The 23,180-nt window shown below is 43.5% G+C and overlaps 1 protein-coding gene across 7 annotated transcripts in view; it reads left to right on the top strand.

Moving 5' to 3' along the window:
* KCNT2 (potassium sodium-activated channel subfamily T member 2) overlaps nt 1–23,180 on the top strand; it is a 222,263-nt gene that overhangs the window by 137,117 nt on the left and 61,966 nt on the right. For all 7 annotated transcript variants that reach the window (XM_083745330.1, XM_083745333.1, XM_083745332.1 and 4 more), the window contains 2 exons: nt 6,304–6,367; nt 17,676–17,784. In XM_083745330.1, coding sequence (XP_083601456.1) covers nt 6,304–6,367; nt 17,676–17,784 — 173 coding nt within the window. The remainder of the gene's footprint in view (nt 1–6,303; nt 6,368–17,675; nt 17,785–23,180) is intronic.

Below are 23,180 nucleotides of genomic sequence, written 5' to 3' on the forward strand. Positions count from 1 at the left end.
CAGTGCTGCTAATACATTGAAGGTGGATGGGGTTAGTTTTCCTTGAGAACAGAATGACAATAACAAGTACAGTGGTATTTTGGTTCTCAAATGCTTTGGTACTCAAACAACTTGGAATCCAAACACTGCAAACTCAGAAGTAAGTGATCGGGTTTGCGAACTTTTTTCGGAACCCGAACGTACTCCAGTTTGAGTGTTACACTTCCGGTTTGACTGCCACACTTCCATTTTGAGTGTTACACTGAGGTCTGTCTGTTTTTCCTATTTATTTTGCATTTTTGTCTTTGCGGCTCTTTTTTTGTTTTGTTTTTGTGACTGTGTGCAACCCAGTTCACCTACTGATTGATTGATTGATTGTGTGACTGCAGTACATTGTTTATTGCTTTCATTTTATGCATCAATGGTCTCGTTAGATAGCAAAATTCATGTTAAATTGCTGTTTCAGGGGTTGTTTTTAAAAGTCTGGAATGGATTAATCCATCTTGCATTACTTTCTATGGGAAAGTGCGCCTTGGTTTTGGAAAGCACTTTTTTTTTTTTTTGGAACGGACTTCTGGAACGGATTAAGTTTGTGAACCAAGGTACCACTGTAGGTGGGACAGTATATTATGGGTTTTAGCTTATTTCCGAACCTCGTTTCCTTTCTATCAGAGAAAATAACATTTCTCGGTTCAGTGGGTGATATCCAATGGTGAAGGGAATTAGTAAAATGGGAACAGAGGCAATTTTGGGGTATTGCCTTGAAACTTCAAAGGTTACCCTTATTGTGTCCCTCTGTCAGTGGACACAATCATTACTGGAGACCTGCCAATGTGATTAAATGTTCTGTTTTCAAAATTCCCCCTTACAATATGCAATGAAATTGCTTTAGTCCTTATTTTTAAAAGGGACTTGGAGCAGCTTTGGAAGCAGCCATTGAAGCAGCAATTAACCATGCTGTACTTTTAATGTAAGGATTTTTCCTTTGTTTTAATTCTTGAGGTATGGTGTTTCCTGCTTTGTGAAAGTATATGAGAGCCGTTCCCATCAGGCAGGCAGATAGAAAACTAGGCTCAATGAGTATCTAATGTAATCGACTTCACTGATCCTGACCTCACATCAGCTGTCTTAAGATGTCAGTCAAGTCACAGAAGGGGAAAGAATCTATCCATCAATTTATTTCTGCTTTTCACCTGCATCAGCTTTGGACCTGTGCTCTGCTTATGTAAATAATTCTAAATCTGGGGCCTTGTGAGGAATTATTATCTCAGAATGGTGTGAGCACTTGTTTGACACTAGAAATGTAATCACCACCAGTTCTGTTACCACATTCAGTTTTTCTCTGCTATATCTAGGGCTACAGTGCAATGCTGGTGAGTTGCTGTTTTTCCCCCCTTAAAAAGAGACTTATCCAGAATCTAACAAGCAGTGTTAGAAACTGAGATATGAAAGCTAAGATCTAAATGGCACCTTAAACCTAGGTTATGGGGGCAACAATGGAATGTCTAGGTGCACTTTATTCATAACAAGAATACAAAGCTGAAAATGAATGAACTGCAGCTAAAATAATAGGTTCATTTTTCACATGGTCTAGTTCTCCCCCTGCCCACCATCCTAATATGCTTAAGAGGGTCTCTTCTCCAGCCTCAGAGAGTAGCTGGAAGTGGGGAGGCAGAAAAAGGTCCTCCTTTCCTTCCACTCAGCAGTTTTAATCTGAAATCTTAAGCGCAGTAGTGCACCCAGAGCTCAGAAACTGCTTGTAATAATAATAATAATAATGTTGATGATGTAGCATACTCCGCCCATCTGGCTGGGTTTCCCCAGCCACTCAGGGCAGCTTCCAACTGAATATTAAAAACATAATATAGCATCAAACATTAAAAACCTCCCTAAACAGGGCCGCCTTCAGATGTCTTTTAAAAGTAAGATAGTTGCTTATTGCCTTGACATCTGCTGGGAGAGCAGGTGCCACTACCAAGAAGGCCCTCTGCCTGGTTCCCTGTAACCTCATTTCTCACAATGAGGGAACTGCCAAAAAGGCCCTCAGTACTCAATCTCCATGTCTGGGCTGAATGTTGAGGGTGGAGACGCTCCTTCAGGTATACTGGGCCGAGGCCGTTTAGGGCTTTAAAGGTCAGCACCAACACTTTGAATTGTGCTCAGAAACGTACTGGGAGCCAATGCAGATCTCTCAGGACTGGTGTTATATGGACCTGTCGCAAAATGTGCCTAGAATAATGGGAGTTTCAAACACTGCTAACAACTGGTTATGGGTTGATCTGTATAATGCAATCCCATCCAAGTAAGATGTACACTGAGTTAAATTTGACTTGCTCCCAGGAAAGTGGGTATAGGATTGCAGCCATGGCGTTATCAATGGCACTTGTATGCTGCCTCATAGCATAAAATTCTGTGGGCATTTGCATGGGAGTAAAATCAGTTGAACGCACTAGGATTTACTTTTCAGCAAGCATTTCTTGCAGGGAGAGAGAATCTGTGATGCTCCAGAAATTGTTAAACCACAACTTCCATACTCTTTGATGGCTGGCCATGTTTGCTGGGGCTCATGGGAGTTGGAGTCCAAAAAGCCACAGGTTCCCATTCCTGCTATATACCTGGGAATACCATTGAAAACAGTGGTGCTTACTCTTGAGCAGACATGTACAAGATCACATTATTAAGAGGAGTAGGCGAGCTCTATGAACCTGAAATTACCTCCTTTTTTAAAAAAAAAATAGTTAGTAACTACAGGATACACTTCCATTTCTCTGGGAATATACTATGGATGCATGCCTAGAAACTTTTTTTGGGGGGGGGGTATTAATTACCCCAAATCAATTTGAAAGAAAAAAGTAGAAAGAAATAGTTTCTATATATTTTGGGAGAGAAATGGTGCTTTAAAAAATCAGTGTTCAAATGCAGTCCAAGATTCCCCGTTTTTGCGTGTTGAGGCTTCCATGGCACCCCCCCAAAAAATTCACACATCACACATCAATTTTTGTTTAAGGTTTTTGGCATAATCTTTGCCACAACTTTATTCAAACACACACATGTGAGTGGTTGCTTAGGCATTGGTTATGACTATCTGTCCTTGCCCCAGGGACAGAACTGACTTCCGGATTCCAGCGGAAGCCAGTCAGGGAAACAGGTTTTGGGGAGAAATGAAGCTGGGCCTCAGTCCCTCACTTCTCACCCTGATGCTCCTGGTGGCTTGCACGGCCCAAGTCCGATGCCAGGGGCAAGGATGAAAAGAATGGCAAGCCCCTGGATTCCTTTAACGGAATTCCCTTTCCACACCACCATTGGAGGGGTAGGCACTTACCCCTCCACCAACCAATTTTAACCAATGCCTAACCGCCAACCTTACAAGTTGTGACGATTTGCTACACAGTAGGTAAAAACCAAATGGCACCAGCCAATCAACCAGATGGCAAAATTCCAACCAGGCCCCTGCACCAAGGCAGACGACCCCATGACAGGCATAGCAAGGTCAAGCAAACAACCCCCCCCCCCCATTACAGGGAGGGTGGACAGGTGATCCGGTGCAAACAGCCAAGAGGATGCCCAACATTGGGCGTCCAGCATTTAAAGTCTCTGACCCCACCTCCAAATTGGCAATGTTCAAAACTCCCCAGCAACCCAATTTAACCACTTCGCTGCCTGGGTTTTATCCAAATCTGCCCAGCAACAACAGGGTGGCTTGTATCCCCAACCGCAACACGTGCTCCCTGCTATGGAGAACACGCTTTGTCATGTTCCATGTGCTACATGGTGAACTTGTACCAAAAGACCTGTCCCTTAAACATAATCACAGGAATTTTATCCTATAATAACCCCAAAGCCAAGCAACCACAAGGATGTACTTTTCTCCCTGCAAAACATGTAATCGAATGTACCCTTCACAAGAGCATTTTTAATGCTTTGTGTGAGAGGCAGCATTGTGGGAGCTTAATAGGCCATATTATAAGAAATGTAGCCCAAATAAACCAGGAAGTTGCTAAGCAGCAGTACGTCTCTCTCTCTCTATAATGAGGATATAGTAAAAGATAAGAAGCCAGTAACCCATCTAGTAAATGAAGTGTTAGGTATGTTTTGGCTGCTAGTAGCACACAAAAAACCCACCCTAAATCTATTCTGTTGCTCATTATCCCAATTTGCATAGTATTCGGTAGTCTCTCTATTGAAAAATGTTGCATGTCAGGCTTGCAAAAATTAGTAGCTGTGTAGTTCATCTTTTGTTAAAAGCAGCTGCATGGGAATTCTTTTCAAAGCCATTTGTTCCATTCTTTCCTGGAAGAAATTTTGCCTCTATTGTTTTCAAGTGTTTAATGGGGGTGGGGAAAAAACTAATAGAGGAGAGGGTGTGTGGTGCTGATGGAGAGGACCAGGAAGATTCGGGAAGGGGTGTAAAAATAAGATTGTTTCCACAACTGATGGGATGGGTGGGCTTTGGATTCTAAGCTCAGCTCCCTGAGCAAAATCGCCAACAGCTTCCTTCCTAGGATGCCTTATGGAATATGAATAGATTTAAGATACTGCAGAGTTTGTGTTTTCACTTGCAGTGTTGGTCTCTCTGTGTTGCTGGACAAATCTGCCTTTTAAACCTTTTCCTAGCTACATACTCCAAACAATCAAGCATGAAAAACAGCATTTGTCTCCTCACACGCCGAGACCCTGTTCTCCAGAGGCCCTAGGCATAACTACATCTTACGGATTTGGTGCCAATTCCCTAAAAGACCTACTACTTCCTTCCCAGCGAAGAGCTTTTATGCTGGCACGAGTAAATGCTTTCCCCTCCGCAGTGTCCACAGGTGGATACTTGCAAATTCCTTATCAAGCCCGTCTGTGTGCCTGTAATCAAGGAGTGCCAGATTCACTGGACCATATTCTTTTGGACTTCCCTTTGCACAGCATATTCTGCAAACAGATGCTGAGCAAGATATTGGACCAGTGACCCATGGCTCTGAGAGAAAGCTAAATGAGGTTCCCCCTAGCGGATAGGGACAAGGATGTTACTGCCCCAGTGGCTTCCTTTTTAACCTCCATCTTACCCGAAAGGGTTCTTAATGAATCATCCCTCTAGGGAACAGACAGGCAGAACAATCAAGTACTTTGTCATCCTCAACAGCCTCACTCTTGTCCCTTCTAAATTTATCCTAGTGTTTTGAAATGTTTTCATTCGTAATGCCAACAAAGGTATTTGCAACCTTTTCCTTTTCTCGCTGCCTTTGGTCATTTAGGTTTGATTTATTTTTAACTTGCTTTCGTTAGCCAGAGTGAGCTTTCTTTTTTCCTTTTAAGTAAAGGCAGGAAATAAATGCTTTAAATGAATAAGAAACCTTTGAATTTGCCCTAAGCCATTGATATTAGCTTTTGCCACTTGTGTTTGCCACAAGTCAAGCTTTGCCGTTACACTTACGAAAACATGCCATCTCTGTTCCTTCTACTAATGTTGCAGTAGAACCGCTAATCTTATTTTAGCCAAAGTCCCTTTCAAGTTTGATTTGCTTACCTGACTGTTTCACGGTGTATTGATACAAATCCTTGGCAAGTCCTATCCAGAAAAATACATTGGCTTTACAAATTCCATGCTGGGTCATTAGGAAACAGACTGGAAATAAAACATCCAGTAATTTAATTAGGGACAGATACAATTGAACAATGTGATTCTGTAACTGTTCTGGAATTGTGTCACCCGTTTAGTTTTTTACTGGTTTAAATCTGTTTGGAAATCTGAATACCAGAGAAGAATTTTCCTCCTGCGCCATTTCCTTAAAGATTTAATCCTATTTAATAATAGACGCAGGTGGCGCTGTGGGTTAAAGCCTCAGCACCTAGGACTTGCCGATCGAAAGGTCGGCGGTTTCGAATCCCTGCGGCGGGGTGCGCTCCCGCTGCTCGGTCCCAGCGCCTGCCAACCTAGCAGTTCGAAAGCACCTCCGGGTGCAAGTAGATAAATAGGGACCGCTTACCAGCGGGAAGGTAAACGGCGTTTCCGTGTGCGGCTCTGGCTCGCCAGAGCAGCGATGTCACGCTGGCCACGTGACCCGGAAGTGTCTCCGGACAGCGCTGGCCCCTGGCCTCTTGAGTGAGATGGGCGCCCAACCCCAGAGTCTGTCAAGACTGGCCCGTACGGGCAGGGGTACCTTTACCTTTACCTTAATAATAGCAGATTTAATGCTATTTTTTTATATTTCCCTATGTTTCACAAAACACATGCACCCACAGATTGTTAAAGTACTTCTCCGCACTTCTGATGATGTCTCCATTGAAATCAATAGGCCGTGTGAGAATGTTTTGCTAATGTTTTCGTATGATTTTTAGGATGGATGATGCTGAGGCCTGTTTCATTTTAAGTAGCCGCTGCGAAGTGGACCGAACTGCAGCCGTAAGTTTTTCTTCTTTCTTTTTTTCTTAGTACGCATTTGCTTCTTCATTATTTGTTACCAATACATGGGCAGAAATCAGGAAGAGCAGTTAAAGTGTGTCCAGTTGCAGCAGCTGGATTACAAACCAAAGTTAAAATATATATATTAGGGTGAACAAGTCTCCACTTGATTTAATGGCGCTTGCAGATGCGGCAAGAAAGCGCATCATGGTCTCATCAAACCAACTTCACACTCCAGCTAACATGGAGGGAAAGGCAGATTCTCACCATTCCTGCTTCACTTGAACATCGCCCAGTTCAGACATTACCCACAACAGTGTGGAAATTCAGTCCCTATGATCTGGTCTTGAATGACTCTGATAATGTACGGGTGAAGGTCTCGCATGACTCCTGCAGACGCCAGTGCCATGTTTCCTAGGAAAAGGGCAACGCTTGCACAGGAAGGAACCGTAGCAAAAACCCTTCACCGTCTGTCCATTGGGAAATGTCTCCTCTGGTGATGTATTACTTGGACCCCATGTAATTTTTGAATCTTTTTTTACCTCCTCTATAACCAGTGCCTATGGGGAAGGGCCTTGTCGTGGCGGCACTGCTTATACCAACGCTTCCCCCTTTTTACAGTCTCATATTCATCATGTATTTCATTTGTGAACCTAGGCCCAGCCAAGGGTACTTCCGCTGAATTTCAAACTCCTGAAAGCTCCCTGCCTTTCCTACTGAAATAGTCAAAAATTGTATCTTTATCTCCACTGCTCTTTGGATTCTTCGATTTCACAAATGGCTAAGCTCATCAGTTGGCAGCTCAATGGCAAATGGAGGGCCAGCATTGCAGCAGACCACATCTATGTAGCCTATCCACCCCTCTCTCCACCTGAAAGACAATAAAAAGATTTAGTAGAAACTTTATCGATACCATAGCACTGATACACAAGGAAGAAGGCATGCAGTCTGCCCTCCATTATATTGATGTTCTATCACTTGACCATCTGGTCCAACAATTTTTTAAAATTTTATTTCCCCAGGCTTTTTATCATCTAGTGCAAGCTAGCTGTGTGTTTTGTGTTCATTTCACTACCCTGAGTTAGTTGTCGCTGTTGTTTAACTGCTGTTTTATCCATTTTATTATTGTTGGTTTTATATTTAATGTTCCTCTCTGTCATTACCTTGTGGCAAGCCACTCTACTTTTTGCTGAGGGGCAGCAGAAAACATTTTAACAGCCAAGGCACAGTCTGACCCCCTCCTTTGGTAATCCTCATAGAACCCAATGGTTGCCATTAATTTGATTCTGAATTAATTTTAGAATGAATTGATTTTAGAATGCTGTGTTACTTTTATTGTTGTTAACCGCTCTGAGCCCGGCTTTGGCTGGGGGAGTGCGGCATAGAAATTAATTAATTAATTAATTAATTAATTAATTAATTAATTATTACAGCCTCTAGTATTTGAGACCAGACTAGTGTTTGTTTATCTGATGATACTGATAATGTGTATGTAGGGACACAAGTAAGGAATTGCTGGTATGGTTCCCAGGGGTGCAATGGCATTTCTTGAAGTCTTTCCCCAGTGCCCATACATTTACACCTAGACTATGAGGTGAAGAGGGCTGCTAACTTTGTTTCTTTGTAAAATTACTTAGCTTAAGGAGGAAGTTTGAAGGGTTCTCCTCTTTCCCACTTCCTCTTTCAGCACCACGCTTTTCAGTGCTTACATTCATTCTACTGACTTTTACACAGCTCCCTTGATAATTAAAGTGTGTTCTTCTTCCCTCCAAGTCTTTCTCCTTTTTGTGTGTGTCTCTGTTGGGTAGTGGGGATGATCCAAGGAATGGGGATCATATAGGTTTGCCTCCAATCAGGAATTATATCCAGAATGATCAAACATCAGAACGCCTTTCTCTGAAAGTGTGTAGTTCTTACTCCAAAATGTCAGTTTTTCAAATGTAATGGTAACGTCTGCCTCCAATTTTCACTTTTTTTTGGGGGGGGGGAGTGTGTTGGCTCTCAGAAGGCTTGAGAATTCAGTTCCTGGCCTTTACAATGTGACTTTCACACTTACTGAATAGGGAACCGTATTTTCACATGGGGTTAAGTAGCTGTGCCATGGAAAAATATAAATCTTAAATGATTTCTGAAAAATAGGAAGCAGCATGCAGTTTCTTGCTGCTGCCCCTTTATTCACATTAACATAAGTCATTATAAAAGAAAAGCTACTTATGTTCATAGCTGTCAACTTTTCCCTTTTCTTGTGAGGAATCCTATTCGGAATAAGGGGATTTTCCTTTAAAAAAGGGAAACTGACGGCTATGCTTATGTTACCTGCTTATTTAATCTATCTGCCATAAAAAAGTGGTGAGCAGGGTATATGCTCCTAGAGATCATTTATTTACCAATTGTGAAATAACAGGTGTAGCAATGGAACTTTAGGGATGGAGGAACCTGTCTTGGACCAGGCCAGATCATTTGCTTGTCTAGCCCAACATTGTCCTCTCTCACCAGCAGAAGCTTAATGAGGTCTTAAGGAGAGGAATTTCTCATTCCCCTGCTATCTGATTCTTTCAAATCAGATTGAACCCGGTATCTTCCATATGCAAAGTGTGAGCTATATTCCATCCCTTCATATTAGACCAATTCACCTAATCACATTTTCCTTCAGTGGCCATTGCAAGCTACCCCATGCATACCTTCCAACACAATGTGGACACAATCCAGGAAGCCATCTTCCAGATCAACACAGTTGTCACGTGACCTGCATGAGGTTGCGGCCTCACCAAAAGCACTTTTTGCATGCATGGCACCCCAAAAGTGTGTTTTGGGGAGCTATGCCCCTCCCCTGAAATAGCATGACATTGTGGTGGCCATTTTGACCACTGTCCAGGGCAGTTGATGGGTATGCAATGAATTGATGAGAGCTTGGCTGTATGTATCTGCTCTGTCCTCACTGATACACACACACACACACACACACACACACACACACAGCCACTCTCATTGTGTAATTGTGATACTGGCTTCAGTGGTCTTGTAGGGAATGCTTTAAAAGTCAGGATATAAGTGAATGGTTATGGTTTGTATCCAACTGAGTCATACTTAGAATAGACCAAATAGGATAATTAAATTAGTCATGACTAACTTAAGCCCAGTGAGGTCAATAGATCTGTTCTTAGTTGGATGACACCATATGTATTAGAAAGATTAGGTCCTATTACAGTGTGTCAATTCATCTTTCTCTTACTAAAATAGAAATATTCCTTTGTTACTTTTATAAGTGAGCACAGAATTCTGGTCATTGGGCTTTAACTTTTCAAACTCAACTTTGTCTCTTTCTTAGCTGCAATCTGTGTAGTGGGCATCACGGGGGGCGGAATCTAAAGAAAAATGAGACGCCACATATTAATATCATCTTACATGAACCTTAAATTCAATATAGGTATTAAGAGCAAATATATATTTTATTAACTGGGATGAAGGTGCAATGGTTTAATACAGATGCACCATTGTGAACTGACATGATAAGACCTTTTCCAACTATGCTGTTTTATTTTACTTTTAGAACTGTGTGGGAAACATTATTCCTGTCACAAAACCCATCCTGTTGAAATAGTTTCTAATTCTTATCAATTTAAGAGTCTGGTGAGACTAAACCGTGAATCCTACAAACAGCTTGAGAAAGCCAAACTCTGACGAACCGTCAATCTTTCTCAAGTTGGGAATGACTTGCTGGTACCGTCCTGAGAGTAAATATTGTAATATCGAAAGAAGACATGAGGGCAGCTCTAAAACATTACAGGGAAAATGAGTTGGTCACTTTCCAGAGGTGCTGAGTTCCATGAGACATTGGAGGGGGCTCACCACATACGTGTGGTGTCACACATGCATTGGGAGGAGGCCGTGAGGCCTGGGGAGGCCCACCGCCATTGCAGGGAGTCCTGACGGGACCCAGTCCCTCAATACTGGGGGGTTCAGCCCTGTCCCTGCATACTTTGGGGGGCTGAGCCCCTAAGAGCTGGCACCTGTGTTGCTTTCACACTGCTGCTTGGGCCCTGGTCTTTGAATGTGTGTACATGTATGCATGCCTTTGCTTTACATGTTTAGTGCATGCACTTTTGACCGTTGCTACAGGAAGCACCAGCCATGGTCAGTATGGATACAAATGTGATTGCTATGTAAAGTGTGGAGTTTCCCTGTGTATGTTGACAGGGTTATGATAAGGGCTGAATTGAGAATAAGTGCCGTATTTTTCGCTCTAAAGGACGCACCCGACCATAGGATGCACCTTGTTTTAGAGGGGGAGAACAAGGGGGGGGGAATCTCTCCCTCTCTGCGCAGCGCCCCTTCAGCGAAGCAGCAGGAGAAACGGAGCCCCTTCCATTTCTCCTCCCACTTAGCTGAAGGGGCACCTACCCTTCAGTGAAAGGAACCTGAAGCCTCCGGAGCACAGTGGGAGCTCCCGTTGCGCTCTGGAGGTTTCAGGCAGCTATCCTGAAGGTGCGCACCCAGAGGTGCACACCGACTCCTCTCGCTCTCCAGGCTTCAGCGAAAGCAACGCAAAGCCTCCGGAGTGCAGCGGGAGTGCTCCCACTGCGCTTCAGAGGCTTCATGTTGCTATCGCTGACGCCAAGGAGCCTTCATTCGCTCCATAAGATGCACACACATTTCCCCTTAATTTCTGGAGGGGAAAATGTGCATCTTATAGAGTGAAAAATACCGTAATTACGATGAATACCCATTGGATGGGGGACTTAAGGTACTAAAGTGGTACCTTGGGTTACAAAGACCTCGGGTTACAGGCACTTCGGGTTACAGACTGTGCTAATCTGGAAGTAGTACCTCGGATTAAGAACTTTACCTCAGGATGAGAACAGAAATTGTGCGCTGGCAGCACAACGGGAGGCCCCATTAGCTAAAGTGGTACCTCAGGTTAAGAACGGTTTCAGGTTAAGAATGGACCTCCAGAACGAATTAAGTACATAACCAGAGGTACCACTGTAATGGCTACCTTTTCTTGCTGACTTCAGTGGGATCAAAATACGAATCAGGTGGTCAGCTCCTGCAGTTGTGTATACAGTGAAGAAAGCAGGGGAAAACAAAAATGAACAAGCACATAAATGTTTGGAAGCAGGCTGCAACAGGGAACCAGGCAGAGGGCCTTCTCGGTAGTGGCACCCGCCCTGTGGAACGCCCTCCCATCAGATGTCAAGGAAATAAACAACTATCTGACTTTTAGAAGACATCTGAAGGCAGCCCTGTTTAGGGACGTTTTAAATGTTTGATGTTTTATCGTGTTTTTAATATTCTGTTGGGAGCCGCCCAGAGTGGCTGGGGAAACCCAGCCAGATGGGCGGGGTATAAATAATAAATTATTATTAAATTATCAGTATCGTCAATTTATACAAGATGTATAAATTAAACAAAAGTCATCTTCAGGCATACAGCATAACTCGCAATAGCAAGAAAGGTGTAGGAGGCCAGCATTTGTGTGTATCGGCCCCAACTCCCCAAGGTTTCCATGTGTGCTGATTTCACCCCTTCATTTTCAGTCTTTGCACGCTCGGCAAAGAGGTCCAAAGACTAGGTAAGGGACCCCTGACCATTAGGTCGAGTCATGGCCGACTCTGGGGTTGCGGTGCTCATCTTACTTTATTGGCCGGGGGAGCCAGTGTACAGCTTCTGGGTCAAGTGGAAAGCATGACTAAGCTGCTTCTGCACGAACCAGAGCAGTGCATGGAAACACCATTTACCTTCCCGCCAGAGAGGTACCTATTTATCTACTTGCACTTTGATGTGCTTTTGAAATGCTAGGTGGGCAGGAGTATGGACCGAGCAACGGGAGCTCACCCCGTCGTGGGGATTCGAACCACCGACCTTCTGATCGGCAAGTCCTAGGCTCTGTGGTTTAACCCATAGCGCCACCTGCATCCCTGTCCAAAGACTAGACATGCCTAAAAGCTTCCTTGCCAATGAGTGCCCTGCATCATTCTAGTTGTGTTGGAGGGTTGTTCAGGCAGGCATGCTTAGAAGTCTCCTATTGATCTTTGCACTCAGTGCAGGAAAATTGGGGGCGGGGGGGTGTGGTCTGCCCCGGGTGTCATCACTGAGGGGGGTGACATCAACACACCACCTGCCTGTGACTCCCAAGCCTACCCCAAGCTGTCGGGGGAAGGGGTGGAGCTGCTGCGCCTTGCCGGCGGCCTCCCCCCCTTCCCCCTTCATTTTGAGAGCTCAGAGGAGGCTTGTGAGTCACGGGTGGGCAGTGCGCCATTGCCCCCTGCTCCCGGGCTGCTTTCTGGGGGGGGGGAGCCTCCCCAAGCTGTCAAAAGGAAGAGGGAAGGGAGGAAGGCTGCTGGCAAAGCGGTGTGGCTCCATCTCCCCCGCCCAGGAAGCCGCCTGCCATGGGCGGCTTACTCCGCGCCCCTGGGACGCTCGCTCTGCCCCCATGGCCCCGCCCCGGGTGGACGAGCACTGCCCAGGAACATTGGGGATGGGCACAGACACACACTCTTGCCCTGGTACACATTTCTTACCCTCAAAAGTTCAGGCCAAATGCTTCACAAAGGCTAAAGGAAGGACTTGGCAACAGCAGCATCTTCAACTCAGATTTTGTTTACACAAAAGGAGATGGAAGAAGGCAGAGGTGGATGTCAACAGAAGGGCAGCCCTTGCCAGGAACACCAAACTGTGATATCCCCTGTCTCCCAGGCCTGCTTGGTCAATTCCAGCTATGACGGCACTGACCTAGGGGAGAAAATTTGGAGACAAATTTGCTAGATTACCATTCTGCCCTTCCATGAAGGGCTATTGAAGACAGTTCTCAGTGAATGTCTAATATAAGAATCATTTTTAAATACAGCCAATGCTCTTAAGTATTTCATATTCCACACACACACACTGGGAGAATTTTCCTTTTTTTTAAAAAAAGAAAGAAAATGTGTCACATTTTGAACATAAATGAAGATGGGTTTTAATAATCACAGGTGATTTTTAAGAAGTGGGAACAAATCATTTTATCAATATAAATGTGCAGATCATTTTGTAGCCTTTGGAACAAATGTTATGGAGAGTACAGATGATTATGAAACACCCTGGGGGGGGGGGGGCGGGTACTGTAATTATTTTATTTATGTCATTTTTTCCCCATTTCTGGTTTCTCTGATCTATAGATAAAGTTTTATACATACTGAGGTATTTACTGGAGTTACCGGTATTTGATTTGTAACTTCTCCAATAAGAAAATCAGTTTTTTTTTAAAAAAAAAACAGTCGTTGGAAACACTCAGGGAAAATAGGATAACATGTTTCTTGCAAGTATATGCAGGTATTAAGTTATATCAATTCACATTCTTGGTTCATGTAGCCTTCCTAGGTCTTGGCAGGCCCCTTTTTTATCCAAAACTTGCCAGAACTCAGTTCTGGCACCTCTTAGGTGGGCACCATTGCCATTATAAGAGAACAATAGAGGCATTCATGGTGAGTTATGGCACCTCTTTCTCTAGAAAAATACCACTGGGTCTTGGGAAAAGCCATTTTAAGCCTTATGTGGAAAAAGTATTAAGTGTGAGGTGCTCTAGAAAGTTGGGATCTAGCTTGTTGTTCTAGGAGCACAATATTTTGTGTAGGGCATGAATAATCCTGGGTTTAAATTCTACTAGATATATATTTTGGTGTAGATGCGGTGGGTGGAAGCAACCATAGCTCATCTGAGGACATTAAAAAATAATTTAAAAATCCCTCCCAGGCAATTGCTGACATCCTTCTATCTTGAGAGACAGTCCCTTTAAACACTGTTCTCTTTTTCTGAGATCTGGTGTCACTTCTTCTATGCTTTGTGAAGAAGAAAAAACAACCCAGCTACCTATGTTTTGGGGTTTGAGTTGCACCCAACATTGGGGGGCTGATGTCACGTGCGTGATGAACTTTCTGTGAGTGTGACATGAGTGTTGCATGTGTGATGACTGGGGCGGGGGGAGCTGAGCTCCATCCCAGTGGACATTGGGGGAGGGAGAGTTGTAGAGGCCTCAGTCCCACAATTAACACACCTGTTGTTGATTTTTGTATGAGTGCTCTGTCCCTTCTTTTTGCTACCATGTCCTGACAACCCTTCTTTCCTGTGCGCTGGAAGGGCTGGCAGGAACTCTGGGACTTGTGGTGGGTAAGAGATCATGTTGCTCTAACTATACATCCCAGAATTTTCTGTACATGTAGTACATGGTCTGGACCACCATTGTCTCATTGTGCAGAATGTTGGGTTGGTTTTTCGTTTTTTGTCTAAGTTCCAACCATGCTTCTAATTAGTTCCAGCAAATCTCCAAAAACCTTACATTTAGATAGAAGGAAATAAGTTTGAATAAATATCCTCAAATGTAATCTATATTTCCACCCCTCGTGGAAATGGTTTTACAGCCTGTGGACCTCTGGGCACAGAGAAGAGGCACATTTCAGTGGCTTCCCAATCAGCAGTATAAATGGAGCAATTAACTAAACATTTTTATATACTATTTACTGTTCTCTTAACTCAGTTGCCTAATATTCTTCAGGTAGAACCAGGGCATTGTGTTCTATTTTCTTCTATCACTGTGTTGTTGCCTCTGTTCCTGGAGTTGGTTAGTATTTTCCTCTTATTGAATGCACCGAGAATGTCATAACTGGCAAAACTGCCCATCAAGCGCTTCTGAGTTTCCCTGAAGCAACTTTTTAATATATAGCATTGTGCTCAGGCAGTAGGCCTGCAATTACTGCTGGAACATTCTTTATGAATGTACCTAGGACATGTTGAGGAATATGTTGTGTCCTGGAAATCTTGTCTTTTGAATTGTGAAGGAGATGTCCCTCTCTGTCTCAGAACCTGACCTACTGCTGCTTTTGTGAGTTCTGGATCAGGAAGGTTTAGTCACTTTCAAACCATCTTAACTTAATAAATGAATAAATCTAAAAGCTGTTCCTGCCTTGGGAGCCATTTTAACATAACATATAATCACCAATCAAATAATTGTTGCAGAGCCCCAAATTCCTGGGTTTGGCACCCATTACATCACTGTTTTACTTCTCTGTGAGAATTGACTTATTCTACTCCAACTGCAATTATTAGCACTCTTATTTGAAAGTATCTATGGTCCTGAATTTTTGACTGAGATTTTAATACGGGTACCAAACCAAAGAAGCCCTTCCTATCTGGTGATGCTCACTCTTTCTCTTTTTCTGACACCAGCAAGCTTATGATTATACAATCCTTTTCATTCCTTAGCATCATTAGGTCTCAGAGATTACCCTCCATATGGAGCTCCGATAATAACGTTTTAGACGTTAACAGCAATTAAAAAATGGAGCATTTTAATGTATTAGCACTGTTTGATTTGATTTGAGTCCTGTTGAGTCAAGCTCTTTATATTTGCTAAGAGTAATTGATTGTAGAATTATGAAATGAAAGTGAAATATACATAGATATATGCACATGAAATTTCTTGGAAACTAGATGAATTTATTGGTCTTTTATGAGTAAATTTCAGGTTTGATTCAGGTTTCATTTGATTCAACATTAGTCCTACTCGGAACAGATCCATGAAATTAATTGACATGGCTAAAACAGGTCCATTATTTTCAGTGGGGCTACGCTGTATAATTTAATCAAACACAACCCATACATTTGTGTGTGTGTGTGTGTGTGATTTGTTGTAACAATTTTGGTTGAAAATGCTTAACATTATGTTTTCTCGACATGGTAATTTAATAATTATATCGCCAACATAGCACTTCTGTTAAGTTATCCTCCACTGGCATGCCCAGTTATGAATAGGATGGTTCTAACTTGAGCCCTGTTGGGACACGGGTGGCGCTGTGGTCAGCAGTTTGAATCCCTGTGACGGGGTAGGCTCCTGTTGTTCGGTCCCAGCTCCTGCCCACCTAGCAGTTCGAAAGCACATCAAGTGCAAGTAGATAAATAGGTACCACTCCAACAGGAAGGTAAATGGCGTTTCCGTGCACTGCTCTGGTTCTCCAGAAGCAGCTTAGTCATGCTGGCCACATGACCCGGAAGCTGTCTGCAGACAAACGCTGGCTCCTTCAGCCTATAGAGTGAGATAAGCGCACAACCCGATTCGTCCGCTACTGGACCTAACGGTCAGGGGTCCCTTTACCTTTAACTTGAACCCAATCCCTCATCTAAACAATTTAGAACAATTTTTAGAGATTTTATCGATCAAATTTTCTGATTTGTACAAATTTTCCTTCTAGACTTACCTTAATGTCATCAAAACATGTGTTTTGTGTTTGTATGTGATATATAAGGTAAAGGTGAAGGGACCCCTGACCATTAGGTCCAGTCGTGACCGACTCTTAATATGGGTACCAAACCAAAGAAGCCCTTCCTATCTTCTTATCATTGCAGAGAAATAATTATACTGTGAAACTATGTCCTCCATCACGGATGAGATTCTGCTTGTAAGGTGGTTGTGTAGCTGTCATGGACACCTACCATGCATTCAATTTCAATGGTAGCATCCATAATAACACAATCATTTTATATTTAGAGCTGGCGTACCAGCAAATAGTAGAAACTCTACAAGCCAACAGTTCTCCCAACTCAATTTTTGCCTCATTCAAACATTTACTAGGTGCCCTTACATAAATCTGTATTGACTCGATTTCAGTCTCACCCTTCCATTGCACTGAGGAGATTATAATCCTGTTTATTACTTCAATGGGTTCATGTAACAGTAATTGTTACATTACCTGTGGCTCTCTTGATGTTGCCAGACTACAACTCCCATAATCCCATACCGTTGACTATGCTGGCCGAGACTGATGGAAGTTGTAGTCCAACAACATCTGGAGGGTCACAAATTCCTCATTCTTACCATATGTCAATGCTAAACATTAGTAGCTGAGGGAAGTTGCAAGGCCCAGGATACCTTGACCTGTTTCCCAAATTTCTTTGGAACCCCGAGTGAGCTAGAAAATGTTCCTAAATCTTTATTTGGTCAACTGATTTATATTAAAATTATCCGAGAGAGAAGCCTGCGAGTCTCACTCGCTTTGTGTTATTCTTGACAATAGCATCTACCTGCGATTTTTATTATAATTGATTGTTGGTGTGACAGCCATGGGTATTCCTTTTTCATTACACTAAATAAATAAAAGTATGAAATCTGGAGTGATAATTCCCAACACATATGTCCCAACAAGAAGGTTCTCTTTAAAAAAAAAGACCTGTTAGTTCAACCAACATGATAAATCCTATTATTATTATTATTATTATTTCCCATTTTGAGCTTTAGAAAACACATTTGTCTTACATGGCGTCTTCTGTTTCATCCTAGGATCATCAGACTATTTTAAGAGCTTGGGCTGTCAAAGATTTTGCACCAAACTGTCCTCTGTACGTTCAGATACTGAAGCCTGAAAACAAGTTCCACATCAAATTTGCAGGTATGTCTGGGATACTGGTGATAATCCACTTTGGTCAGTAGGGATGGACATTTCCAGTCTGCCCACATCATTTTGACATGTCATCACCCATAATTCCATTTTGTCCTGTTTATGCATTGGGCGTTTCAATTCATTTCAACAAGGTTTGCTCCCCAAATGTGGGCTTTTAAACATTTTCCTTTCCACTCACTCTGCTCCCTGTGTATTCCCGCCCAGGATGGCCGTGCTTTCTGCCTGCCCCTCAATGCTTGCACATCACGTGGGGTTGGGCCTTGGCAGTGTCAGCCTCTCACCTCCCGCTCTCTAGCAGCGACTACCAGCTGCCCCAGGGAGGAGACTGGCAGCAGCAGCAGCTATGGAGAGCACTGGTGGAGGAAGGGGGTGCGGTGGGTGCGGTCCGCCCTGGGTGTCATTCCTGGGAGGGTGCCAGTGCCGCCCCCTTGGGACACTCGCCACGGGCAGCACCCCCTGAGATGCTTGCTGCTTCTGACACCCCCCTGGGATGCTCACCGCTCGTGGCACCCCCTGAGACACTCGCGGCACCCCCCCTGGGATGCTTGCCACTCACAGCACCCCATGGCACCCCATCGCCGCTCGCCCCACCCCTGGGTGCACAGCATGTGTGCCACCCCAGGTGCCGGAGCAGCTAGCTCTGCCTCTGATGGAGAGGCGACGGGGTGCCCCCTTGCCACTGCCGTCAGCTCGGCACAGGTGCTGCCTCATCCTCCTCCCTGAGCTCAGTGGCAGCAGCACTAGCAGGGGAAACAGGAACATTCCTAGATCAAATCAGAAGCTGGAATGGCTTTTGTAATTCCAGGACCGTCCCTGAAAAATTGGGACACTTGCAGGGTATGTGGTAAGCTTGTGTCTGGATTATACCACGTCAGGCTACAGGTGGGTGTTCACATGGCTGAATGCTCCTATATACAAAATTAAACAGATAAATCTCTGCACACAGAACTAATATATCAGGTAGGCCACACCAGAACTCTTTCCCCTGGTGTGTGGGGAATTATTTTGTATATAGTCCAGACATAGATTTACCTCCTTGTGTACATCTCTCAGGGAAGCTTTACTGATTGCTTCTTATGCAGTGGGTTTATTTACTATCCTTAAATATTGCCAGGGTAGTTTACAAATAAGTACAGTGGTACCTCGGGTTACAAACACCCTGGGTTACAGACTCCGCTAACCTGGAAGTAGTACTTTGGGTTAAGAACTTTGCTTCAGGATGAGAACAGAAATTGCGTGGCGGCGGCAGCGGGAGGCCACATTAGCTAAAGTGGTACCTCAGGTTAAGAACGGTTTCAGGTTAAGAACGGACCTCCAGAACTAATTAAGTTCATAACCAGAGGTACCACTGTAATGTATATTCTCACTGAGGAACTACTGATAAAGCTTAAAGAGATAAGATTTCAAGCATCCCAGGCTTATCCAAATAAATTTTGAAAGCCACTGTTCTGTTATTATTCCCATTAGCCATCTCTTTTCAAACCAAGAATTATTTGGATTTTTATTGTAGGGAAGTTGTGCCAGCCCCATAATAATGTATGTTAGCTGTCCTTTCCTGCACTTTATCCAGCACTTTAGTAGTTTATTTAAAACTATATACCACTTAATATTTCAAATATTTTTAAAGTGGGCTATGGTATCCTTCTGTGCTACAGCATAAATGTGCACACACTGTTATTTATTCAAGATGAGAAAAAGTGAAATAGCATTGTCATAAAGAGCTTGTAACTTTTGTACCTCTGATGTCTGGAACACTCAGCATCTCTTCAGAAATATATGCGTCTAAGGATAATATTTTCTTAAGCTGAGACTGCTCTCTGTGCATCACACTATATTCTTACAAGGCACTTTGTCAAGCAAAGGAAATGGGGAAGGCTGGCTTTTTTCCAGGAACATGTGGTCCCTGCTGTGTACTCAAAGCCCGACAAGCACCCGCTGAGATTAATGAAGAGACTTTCACATAGGAATTAAGATGAAAGAATGCACAAAATTTAGGTAACTGATATTTAGGATCTTTTGTACACATGCTGTCTCTCAACTACCTCAAAGCTTTAAAAAGGCTATGCTGAGTTTTGGTGGGAAGCATAATTTTAAAAAGATGTTTGTGTACATATTATTAGATTCTTCACTCTTTGCAGCTAGTGCTGTTTAAAAAAAATCAAGCATCCGCTGAATGATAGCTTTTGTACAGAATACAGAGGTTCCCAGAAGACCTACCTCTTCCAATAATATTGGTCTATACCAGGGATGGGAAGCATGTGGCTCTCTGAATGTTATTGGGTTATCAGTCCCAACCAACATAGGTGGTGGTAAGGGCTGATGGAGGTTGTGATCTGACAACATCTAGAGTGCCTCAGGTTCCACATTTCTGGTCTACCCATTATACTCAACATATGCAGTAATCATTGGTGTTTCCTAAAATAGTGGTCTTAAAGACCCACCCACCTTGCTAACCAACTCCGATCAGTGTAGCTTGACATTTTCAGGACAGAACCCACAGAAAGCACTTTATTAATCCAAGGCAGGGAGAGAAAATGTGGTTCCCTCCAGATGTTTTGAACTACAGCTCCCTTAAGACGCATCCATGGTCATGGATGATGGGCACTGTATTACTATTACTACTAGTAGTAATAATTTGTTTACTTACTTACCCTTCAACCTAAGCCTCTTGGGCTTGCTGATCAGAAGGTCAGTGGTTTGAATCCTTGCAACGAGGTGTGCTACTGTTGCTCTGTCCCAGCTCCTGCCAACCTAGCAGTTCGAAAGCATGCCAGTGCAAGTAGATAAATAGGTACTGCTGTGGCGGTAAGGTAAATGGTGTTTCCATGTGCTCTGGCTTCCGTCATGGTGTTGTGTTGTGCCAGAAGTGGTTTACTCATGCTGTCTGTGGACAAATGCCGGCTCCCTCGGCCTCAAAGCAAGATGGGCGACACATCCCATAGTCACTTTTGACTGAACCTAATCATCCAGGGCTCCTTTACCTTACCTTTACAACTTTAAAACAACTTCTAGGAGGCAGCACATAAATTGTATCAGGGTTGCACATGTTTGCAAGTCCCCTGCCACCAAACAGTAAAACCCACGGGAGATATGGAGCTACAACTGAACATCCTGATTCATAATTGTAGCACGACGAAGACAATAATCTACATGCAGACCAGAAGAGGGTCTTGTTGAAGGACACCAAGTGAATTCTGTGGTGCAGAAGATTGAACCCAGGGCTGACCGAAGACATTCTGCCACTGTGGGCAAAACGCCACTGACTCCACTTCCATGATGCCCCCACTGCAGATCTATGGTTCCTTCCTGTCCAGACCCTCCTCCCACCATTGCGCATATGATGCTGCTAGCCCTGCCACTGCAACAACATCCTCATCTGCGCCTGCGTTACCATCACAATGCAACAGCAGCAATGTAGGTGCAGCAGTGAGGGCAATTGAGCTGTGGCAGCAGCACGGGCAGAGCCCTGAGAGGGCTAGGAGGGGCACAGGGGCAAGGGATGGATCTGCCAAGACAAATGGCTTTGTCATGCCTCACTGATGGGCTGACCCTATTTGATATGTTAAAATCCTCTGGTTTTCTGTTTTATTCACTTTCATGTGTTTTATATTGCTGAGGGTTTAAATTTTTGTTTTTTCAGAGATTTTTGAAATATTAAGCAGTTTATAAATGCTAATTAAAAAAAGTAGAGACATCACCTTGCCAACAAAGGTCCGTATAGTAAAAGCTATGGTTTTCCCAGTAGTGATGTATGGAAGTGAGAGCTGGACCATAAAGAAGGCTGATCGCCAAAGAAATGATGCTTTTGAATGGTGTTGGAGGAGACTCTTGAGAGTCCCATGGACTGCAAGAAGATCAAACCTATCCATTCTTAAGGAAATCAGCCCTGAGTGCTCAACTGGAAGGACAGATCCTGAAGCTGAGGCTCCAATACTTTGGCCACCTCATGAGAAGAGAAGACTCCCTGGAAAAGACCCTGATGTTGGGAAAGATGGAGGGCACAAGGAGAAGGGGACGACAGAGGACGAGATGGTTGGATAGTGTTCTCGAAGCTACCAGCATGAGTTTGACCAAACTGCAGGAGGCAGTGGAAGACAGAAGTGCCTGGCGTGCTCTGGTTCATGGAGTCACGAAGAGTCGGACACGACTAAACGACTAAACAACAACAAATGCTAATAAACAAACAGCACAGCTAAAACTCACAAACATCAGGACAAACAGAACATAATGCATTTCAATGAAACCAGTTCATATTCTGAGGTTTGCAACTACTTTGTAGCACACAAAGTCCTGAAAACAACAAAGGAATTTTCCAAAAGTTTCCCTCCCCACCCGCTTTATTGTATTCTTCTTTTGGCACATCTCCTGGAAATCCCTCTGCAGGATCTGTCCCTGTTTCTGCAGTGGAAACATCCCAGCTTGATTTAGCTGCATTGCAGCACCGATGCGGTTTATGATGATTTTCAGAACCAAAAATTCTATGCTAATTGAAATAGTAACAATTCTTAATCATTTTGTAACTTTGTAACAATAAATTTCATTTCAAGTGGAGTATCATCAAATGAGTCTAAAATCATTTGAAGTATCTACCAGCTCTAATAAGTAAATCAACTATTCTTATATACTGTGATTTGGGCAGTAGTTTAACATTTTCATATCTGCTTGATGAATACATCTGTGAAGGCATAAACACCTTCCAGGATTTTGTTCGTTTAGCTTCAGGTTACTTCCTGTTCCAGAATATCACTTAGTTGGCTTCCCATCCATGCAAGCAACCCTAATCCTGTAATTGGGCACTTACAAAGCAAGAAAACCAGGTGGCAGCGATTATCATATTTACACAGTGCTTTGCCTAAGTGATGTGTAATAACATGTGCAATCATCATGTACCAGCCCAGTTCGGAAAATGCAGAATACCAAACAAACAGTAGTTACTAAAAGTTCATTCTGTTCAGCAATTCCTCTGCCATACAGAAGGATCCACATGGCTCTCAAATGTGCTAGAAACCTTCTATGCATTTACACTTACAGTACAGTGGTACCTCTGGTTACCTACTTAATTCGTTCTGGAGGTCCGTTCTTAACCTGAAACTGTTCTTAACCTGAAGCACCACTTTAGCTAATGGGGCCTCCCACTGCCGCCATGCTGCTGCCACACGATTTCCGTTCTCACCCTGAAGCAAAGTTCTTAACCTGAGGTACTATTTCTGGGTTAGCGGAGTCTGTAACCTGAAGCACATGTAACCTGAAGTGTATGTAACCTGAGGCACCACTGTATGCCCATTATTTGTGCTAAGCCCAGCAGTGTTTTAGAATGGGACAATCCTTTCTATCTTTCATACTAGCAAAACCATTCACTTTCCCCCATCTGTATCTCCTACCTG

The sequence above is a fragment of the Podarcis gaigeae genome (genome assembly GCF_964106915.1).
Source record: "Podarcis gaigeae genome assembly, chromosome: 6".
In the NCBI taxonomy this organism is placed as follows: Eukaryota; Metazoa; Chordata; class Lepidosauria; order Squamata; family Lacertidae; genus Podarcis; species Podarcis gaigeae.